This window comes from Cuculus canorus, chromosome 3 (genome assembly GCF_017976375.1).
Source record: "Cuculus canorus isolate bCucCan1 chromosome 3, bCucCan1.pri, whole genome shotgun sequence".
Classification (NCBI taxonomy): domain Eukaryota; kingdom Metazoa; phylum Chordata; class Aves; order Cuculiformes; family Cuculidae; genus Cuculus; species Cuculus canorus.
Window position 1 is genome coordinate 8,373,172 of NC_071403.1, and position 9,329 is coordinate 8,382,500.

General features: G+C 40.4%; 1 protein-coding gene across 1 annotated transcript in view; it reads left to right on the forward strand.

Annotated features, from left to right (window-relative positions):
* Positions 1 to 9,329, forward strand: part of AGPAT5 (1-acylglycerol-3-phosphate O-acyltransferase 5) — a 63,536-nt gene that overhangs the window by 14,495 nt on the left and 39,712 nt on the right. The window contains exons 2-3 of the mRNA XM_054062898.1: positions 5,895 to 5,964; positions 6,174 to 6,289. Of these exons, the coding sequence (XP_053918873.1) occupies positions 5,895 to 5,964; positions 6,174 to 6,289 (186 nt within the window). The remainder of the gene's footprint in view (positions 1 to 5,894; positions 5,965 to 6,173; positions 6,290 to 9,329) is intronic.

Sequence of the window (9,329 nt, forward strand, 5' to 3'; positions counted from 1 at the left end):
ATGCCTGCAGCAATGCTGCAGAAGTCAACTTGCAGAGGGTGACGTGTTGACTTCAGAAGCCATATCTGATAGTTGCTTTTGGTGGTTTGTTGATGCAGACTCCACCCTGTCACCACAAAATTATATCCAGACTTTTTTACAAACAGATGAGAAATGCATCCAAGGATACCATTTATTTAACTAAGCGCTCATGTTGTTGTAGTGCCCAGCTAACAAAGACACTCTTGCCCCAAAGGGCGTGCAATGCCAGTTATGAAAGTAGTCAGGAAGCAATAGCAAAATTGAGGTAAGAACATGTTGTGAGGGTAGCACAGCTGAGTGTATGAAGTCTGTATGCTTTTTAAGTGAAATGCTGGTGTATTGAATGTTCTGTTTCTCCTCTTTTCCTCCAGGAGAGGGAAGTAAAGTTGTCCTGCTATTGTCTGACTGCTTTTATCTTTGTTTCCAGTTGCTATTGCCGGTGCTTGAAGGTGGTGTTTTTCCTTGAGCAGAATGCTCCACTTTCTCCGCAAAGCGCTCTAGTGCACATCAGTTCTGTTGAAGTAACAGCAAAGAAAGGAACATTATTCTGCTATTCACATTATTCTGCTATTCACAGCTGGTTTCTTTGAATAGAGAAGTGAGAAGGGTTACAAAGTCTGAGGAACCAAGAATGAGTGTGCTGGGACATGTGATAGGATATCAAATGAGATAGCCCAAGTTTTTACCACCGAATAACCAGCTGTGTTCTTTACTGCCACTGAAGTAGAAGTGCCAGATTTGCTTGCAGGTCAGCTCCTGAATTGCTCCCGTTATCAGCTACATCCTATTATCATATTAAGGTGATATCTTTGCTAGGAGTCTTATGTGGTCACCAGCTAATCTGAAAGCAGGTTTTCTGGTAGTGTGGTTACCTCTTGAATTACTGTTACCGTGGCTCTGTTTACTGAGCTGGTGTACCTAGGATGTGATTAACATCTATTTGATTTTCTTCGGTATATGTCGGTTTCATAAGCAAGAAATAAAACCTTAAATTGAGGTTGTCCAGCTTGTTGCAGTGAAACCCTGTGCAAAGTATGAGTTATTCAGGAGTGGCTGCCAAACAGGACTGTTTTACGTAGCTACATGACCTACCACATTAGTACAGACGTAGTTGAATATGTTTCGCTGGAAGAAGTAGAGGTTGCTAGGAAAGCTGAAACCAGCGTCACTGGATCACGCAGGAGCTCCCATTTGCATGTCTAGGTCACCCGATCACTGAATAACTAAATTCTCCCGTCAGGAGAACGTGTTGTAACCCCACGCCAGTGAATCAGAGTCTCCTCTGGCCATGACACTGAGTTGTGTGTTGTGCTTTGCCGAATGTGTGGACAGCTTGGTGTACGGCATCCAGGGAAGCTGGGTACCAGCGTTCCCACAGAAGGGAATCGGTTAGCATCCAGTTCCTTTATTTGAGACCTCACTGAATTAAGTTTGACAGCACCGCTGTGTAAATAGACATGGAAGACCCATATTAATAGTAACAGTATTACCCATTATTGTGAACTGGGCTGTGAAACAACCAAAACATGGCTAAAAGGACATATTTCAATGTTCTGTACCAAGTAATGTTTGCAATGTTAAGACTGCATTAAGTACATCTGCACTTTTAAATATTTTCCCTCAAATCTCTGCTTACTTTGTCTTGCTATGTTCTTCCTTTTTAAAAAAAAGAATTAAAGAAAATAACTTTGCTTGACTTCATTGTGTCTTTTTTTTTTAATAAAGCAGCACTTACTCAAATGAATAGGTTCTTCACTTGCTTCGTTGTGTCAGATAGGACATGGATTTTCTCAGTTTTTCAAGTTAATAGATGTATGTATCATAGAATCATAGAATCACCAGGTTGGAAAGGACCCACTGGATCATCAAGTCCAACCGTTCCTAACACTCCCTTAAACCGTGTCCCTAAGCACTTCATCCACTCGTTCCTTAAACACCTCCAGGGAAGGTGACTCCACCCCCTCCCTGGGCAGCCTCTGCCAGTGTCCGATGACTCTTTCCGTGAAGAAGTTTTTTCTGATATCCAGCCTGAACCTCCCCTGGCGGAGTTTCAGGCCATTCCCCCTGTCCTGTCCTCAGTCATTTGGGAGAAGAGCCCAGCTCCCTCCTCTCCACAACCTCCTTTCAGGTAGTTGTCGAGAGCAATAAGGTCTCCCCTCAGCCTCCTCTTCTCCAGGCTAAACAACCCCAGCTCTCTCAGCCGCTCCTCGTAAGACTTGTTCTCCAGCCCCCTCACCAGCTTCGTTGCTCTTCTCTGGACACGCTCCAGAGCCTCAACATCCTTCTTGTGGTGAGGGGCCCAGAACTGAACACAGTACTCAAGGTGCGGTCTCACCAGTGCCGAGTACACGGGGAGAATAATCTCCCTGGACCTGCTGGTCGCACCGTTTCTGATACAAGCCAAGATGCCATTGGCCTTCTTGGCCCCCTGGGCACACTGCTGGCTCATGTGCAGTCAGCTGTCAACCAACACCCCCAAGTCCTTCTCCGTGCATGCACGCTGTGGCATTTGGGCAGCTGTGCGTAAAATATCTGTAACACTTGGTACGTCAGCTTCTGAAATTGCAGATTGCCTCCCAAGGATGTCCTGCACCCCGTCCCTGGCACTGGCTTGTGAGTGCCCTGCAGAGGGGGGGACCAGCCCCTCTGATGCTCTGCAGACCCCAGGAGCAGCACAGTTCCCCTGAGGAGGACTAGGAGTCTCTTAGCTAGTCTGAGCTCTTCAGGCTCCTCCGAACAGGGTGCTCCCACAACCTGGCACTGTGGACCCTTGTTTCTGCATTGCTATCCCTGGTCTGTGACTGAAGCACTTGCCTTCATTGTGGTCCCCAGAGCTCTTCTGCACCAGCGAACTGAGAAGGAGAGAGAGACTGCACAGCCTCTGCAGTGTAGAATCCTGCAAAAACCAACAGGCAGTCAGGTTTTCTGGAGACAGTGAAGAAGAATATCGTTTCCTTCTGCAGCTGTAACATATTGTTGGTGCTCTGGTTCACCTAAAAGCATTGGATTGCCAGAAGTTGAAGGCTTGCCCTGAGGGGACTCTTCCCCTGCCTATGCACAGGCAGGTGAATTCTTCAGACATCATCTTAAAGGGAAAAAGACAACATTTCTGCAGGATTCAAAGCTCTTATCTGTTAACTCTCTGTTTTATAAGGGCTATGATAATTTCCAGAAACACAACAATAAAGGAAAAATGCTTCATTCTCTGGAGAGCTGTGCACCAGAGTAGGTGTCTCCTGTGGAATCTGAAGAAGCCTCTAGAGAATGCAGGTTGGAAGTTGCCATTCTTACCTGGTTGTTGTAACAGCTCTATCTTAAGTTTATATGTCTCAGTTCCTGGCCAGGAATGTCTAATGTGTGACTAGCTGTTTGCTGGTCTTTCATAGATGATATGAGCCTTGAGGTGACTGAAGTGGGCAGTGCTGGAGTGAATGATGCTGCAGTTAAAGCTGTTGCATCCCCTTAGGCTGAGCCACCTAAGCAAACAAAATAGAGTTTCCAGACTTTCTCTCTTGTTCCTTTGCTTTGAAATAAAATATCCAGGGGCATTGCGTTTAATGAGAACTAATTATAAATAGGAAAAGATAGTTCTCTACAATGGTATGGATACGCGCGTTGTCATGACTAAAAATTTTTGGTCCATTAGATGTAAACACATCTAACTGTTACGGTAAGAAATAATGTGCGTAGAAATAGCTTACAGTAACAATGAGTGGGTGTTCCACTGGGATTTGAAAATGAACTAGATCCAATCTTATTGAAATAAAAAAGTGATACAGATTAACTGTTATATTTGGCAGACACAATCATACGTGGTTTTCCTCGGGAATGATCATTTGTATTTGTTTTTACTCATGCAATGGTCATAAGTGAATGCTTTGAATTGTGGGTCACATTACACTGATAATTTGACTTTGTACAGTAAAATGGAAATTTTTACAAGTTGAAGTTATGAATTTTATATTTCAAACCTTCCTTCTTGTGTGGGGCAGCTCTTGCAGTGTCAAGGGCAAGTTTTGTTTTCCTCTTGTTCTTATTTTCTTCTTTTAAAAAAGCACAGATAGTGTTCAGGACCTTCTGGTTTAGTGATTCATTGTATTGGACTTTTCCTCTAAAACAGTCTTTGCCAGAGTCTGCATAGTCGAGTCGTAACTTGAAATTAAAGAAAACAGTATTTATGGACCTAGAACATAACACTGCTGGAAAAGAGTACACTTGAAAAGTGAAATTTGAACTCCATAAATGAGAGTAGGAAGGTAATTTTTTATATCGGTGGAATTTTTGCACCTGAACTTTAAGGTGAGACCCTCAGGCTGCTACATTGCACTAAACAGTGTGTGGCACCTAGAGTGCCTGCAGAAAGGTTATAAATTCTCCTGGAAACTTAAGGCGAAAATTATTGCTACAGCAAAATCTTGTTTTAATTGCTTGGATACTGTCCAGAATATACTTGTCAACTGATTTGTTATAAATAATGATCAGTTAAAATTTATCATGCAAGTGTCTTTTTGGGAAAAAAAAGTAATACTAACAAGTAATATTTTCTTTACTGTATGCTGGATGATTTCTTGTTCGTTACTGAATATCTCTGTTTGCCAGTATCTGGTTTCTTGCCTCGAAATGAAATTTGATGGACAGTTCAGCTGCATTTTCGAAGGAGAAGCATGAATTTAAAACATACAACTTTATCTGAGGGTTTTGCCTAGCATTACAATGCATGGCATTACCCATCCAATATCACAGGTTAACTGGGAGGTGAGCAGATTTTTAGGTGCTCATAGAGACCTTTTGTAAGGATCAGTAGGAGACTTGGTATGATAAATGATATTAAGCAGGATCCGAGTATTAGATCTTCCTGATAAAATTCCCAGTTGGTCTAGACTACAGAAGTGTGATAATAAGTGTGTGAACCTTCCAAATATCGCTTTGTTTTTTTGGTGAATGGAGTCAGTTCAAAGAAGAGTGTTTAATGCAGCCAACTTGTAGAAACAAAGAGTACAGCCATTGGTACTGGCCGGGCAAGGGGGGAACGCTACCTAGAATGTACTGGATGAAAAAACTAAGCTTCATTAGATAATGAAAATATTTATTGAAGATAATTAAATGGCTGCATGGATTCTTCAATTCAGAAGCGAAATGGTTTAATTAATTTCTCATTCTGTGTTTGATGTAAGAGTAGTCGACTTAATCCGTTTTAAAAAGTGAGTTGGATTACTGCTTCAGCGTCTGAGATATGTAGCCATATCTCAGGAAGTTGTTTCACTAGAAGGCAGTTACCTTTCAGGGGCAGGAAACTACAAGCTTAAAGAGTGTCTTTAATGTGAGGGATTAAAAACTATAACGTAACCTGCTGGCTGGAAGCAGAAGACCAACTTAAAGACACCCCTCAACCTTATGCTTTCATGTTTGTTCTTGATGCTTAAAATCATGGCAAAGGGTTGAGAGGGTTTTTGATCTACTACAGGAAATATTTACCATTTTGGATTGAATGATGGCAAGTGTCTGGATGAAGCGTGCCTTATTCATTAGATGTGTGAAGTTAAATGGTCATTTTTGTACATGTCTATGATTCCTTTTTGCCTTTAATTATATTAATGTAGGGGTCTTGTGCTTGTAGGTCAGCTTCCATGGATCCAGTTCTCAGACTGAGGCACAAGAACAGAATAGCTTTCTTAAGCCCTCATTAATTAATATTCATGGCTTTGTTGATAAATCAGTTGTATGCCTGGCAATTATGGCATCTTTTTCTGTTAGCAGTGCTAACTTCCTGGCAATTTTCCTAGGAAATAACTAATTACTGCATTGGATCTCATCACTGCCTAATGCCTTGAAAATATGTAATAAATTAATACTACATTTCTTTTTTTTTTTAGGTAATAATTTATGGGGATTTGCCAAAAGATAAAGAAAATGTAATATATTTATCAAATCATCAGTGTACAGGTTTGTATTTTTTTTGTTTTAGCACTTCTATAGATATAAAAAATCTGCTTGTCTATTTACTATGCCCATTTCCAGCCTTGCCCTAACAAGCAAGACCTTCCAGTTCAGTAACCTTTAATGATACTTATATGTGCAACATGCACTTTTTGTTTTACCAGTGGCAATTAAAAGCTAATTTAACTAAACATTTTGGGGTTTTGTCTTTGCAGTTGATTGGATTATTGCAGACATGCTGGCAATTAGGCAGAATGCACTCGGGCATGTCCGGTATGTCTTGAAAGACGGGTTAAAGTGGCTTCCACTGTACGGGTGGTATTTTTCACAGGTAAGACCATTCACTTTTTTCTTGCTGTTTGTGGGCTGTATATAAGATGTACTTTCCTTTTATTTATCTTATGTGCTGGGAAGATATAGTTCTGAGCTGGCACTTGTTCATGTGAACATGAAAATAGCTGGTGTTACTCAGTGTAGTTAGATGTATACCTTAGCTGAGAAACAGTCATTAAAGAATCATGGGATTTTATGCTTCAGATTGGAACTAAATTGACATTACTGTGACATTACTTATTTTTCAATTGTTTGGTTTTAGCACAATATTAAAGGGGAAAATTGGACCTTAGTATATAATGTGGAGGAAAAGCAAATCCCAGCCTCCATGGAAGTGGTGTTGGTTTCGCTTTGGACTTCAGTTAAGCGAAAACATAAGCATAAGAGTATGCTTATTACTGCTTTTTACTTTCTCCTCTTCCTGCGTAACATTCCTCTTCTTTCTTTTAGTTTGAGAGCACAACATAATGTTGCTCAAAATTAGTTAACTGAAGAAACAGTGGGCCATGGTCACTGCACGGCCAGCATTACTGAGTGGATATGATCTTTAATCTACAGTGGTGGAGAACAGCATAGATGGCTTTACCTCCCTAAAATCCTCTCTGAATTTGTCATGTCTCTTCTTTGCTTTTTCCAAAAGTGGGGCTGTTTCTATATACAAATGAAATAAAACGTAGAGAGGGATGTTTTTATAAGTATTAATATGTTTTGCTAGGTGGTCAGAAATGGCATCACAGTATTTATCTCAGGATTTAGATGAGTCCTTAGTTGTTAGAACAGAGATGGAGTAAGTTTTGGGTAAGTGTCCCAAAGTGCCTGTTGGATAAGATGTTCCTTTAGCTTCTGTCTTTGATCTATAACTGTTCCCTGAATATTAATTTGCTTTCTGTCCCCAGCCCAACTCCCCTGTCACTAGGGCAAAGGAAAGCAAAAAACACTTAGAAAAATACTTCTAGCAGAATTAGGCAGTTTGTTGATTGACTTGACCAAGAGGCTCCAAGAGGATGAGGAATATGAGCAAAATACTACACTGGGTATGATTTGGATTATATATTTGTTTGTAAAGAAACGTATGAAGAGTAGGTAACTACAGACGTGCGTCCGAATAGAAGGCTTTATTCATTCTCTCATCCTTGGCTTGCATGTTCCTTTCTCTCTCTGTTTGCACTCTTGCATCCGTAAATCAAGTCAGATCAGCTGATTGGTAGAACCAGCAAAAGGCAAAAAGTTTTGAGTATACAGTCATAGGTGGGAAGAAGGGAAGAGGCAGAAAAGCCTCTGTCATTGACGCTAGAGCTTTGCCTCCAAGAAGCTAAGCTGGAATGGGTTGAAAGGGCATTGGGCAAGGGAGTGTACCAATCCATTAACTGCTTAATTGATATGCTGAAGAATGGGAAGTGCTTTAGCCAGTGGCCTTTCCCAGCAATCAGATATTGCCTTCTAGCTTGGATGCAGGTACCTAATTTCAACAGAAGTTGAGTGTCTTGGATCATGACACATAAGATGTTATGGTGTCAACTGTCTCACCATTTTGTCTTAGAGTATAGGTAGTGGTTGAGGTTCCTACTGTCTCTTCAGTGTGTATGAGATTATAGTATCCCCTGAGATCCAGGTTCTGTTTTCAGCTTGATGGTTGAAAATGTTATCTTCTGGATGAGTGCCTTAGACAGTGAGTAGGCTATAAATCTAGGCTGGAGCATGGCTGGTTGCCATCCTTTCTTCTAAAATCTCTGTGTTTAGAAAGGATTGTGCTGCAGAGAAAAGAAGAAAATTGATCACAATTTCTTTTTATTGAAGGGTTTGCTGTCCCAGTCCCCAAAACAAGTATGGACTGTTAGACTCTGTCACACCTCATGGAGGGTACTGACTGGGAGAAAACAGACTTCTCTCTTGTCTCATGCTTGTCCCCACTAGTGGCTCCAGTTCTCTACATTTTTCTTCCACTAAACTGACTGATCTGCTGCCTGGAAATATTTTGCTCTTTGTTCATGCCTGTAGTCACTACGTTTAAGTCTACATTCACTAAACTACAAGCAGGATATATATTACATCTGCTATCACTAGATGTCCAGAAATGATTTTTTTTCAAGATTTTGGAAAATTACTCTTGCTATCTGGAATATTTGGTGCTCAGTTTCCTGACTGCTATATTGACTGTTAAAAGAAGGTTCCTGTGGAAATTGATCTGCGTGTAACCTACATTTTTAATCAAAAAAATATATATTAAATAAAATCTGTTCAGCTTTGGATTCATCAAAACATTAAGCTACAAAAGTTAATGGGGGGGTGACTATATATGTATATTTATATTGACATATATATAATAAAGTAATTTAGTGACACAGATGAAAGGCAGCTTACTGACAGTGATGATGCATGTGTGTTTAATGACCGAGACGGGATGCAGGAGGGCTGCAGTGCAAGCTAACAGGTATTTTTATTGTTTTTATCACACCAAACAGTGCAAAAACATAAAACACTTCCTGCCCTTCCTGTTGATGTTCTGTCAGTGATGTCACTTACAGTCCACTAAAAGTTTCCAGAGCCACGTAATTACGCCATGCTCACGGAATTCATATTCCCTACCTCAGGTAAACATCCTGTTTGGAAATAAACGTGGCCTGGATGTCCAGGAGAGCGAAATTCAAGCACAAAGGAAGTATATTTGTAAACATAATCCATTGTTGACTGAGAGAGGGGCTTTTAAAGTACAGCGGAAAAAAATTATAACCTTAAAAACAATACTTCCAGAAATGTGTTTTGAAAAGCATTCATATATTTGATCTCTTACTGAAAAGGAAATGCAATACAAGTTGGGGAATTTGAGCTATATACAACTGCATAACTAGCATTCTTCTTTGGAGGTAGCTATCTAATAGCAAGAAAAGAAAAGAACCGCTTAAATTAACCTGTTGTGTTCCAGGTTTGATTTATTAGGTTTGATTTATTAGGCAGAGCTATTTCTTTTCATAAAACTGGCTTTATTATTTTTGAGTGGATCAGAATTTTTCTTTTTTGCTCTATCTCCACCAAAATGC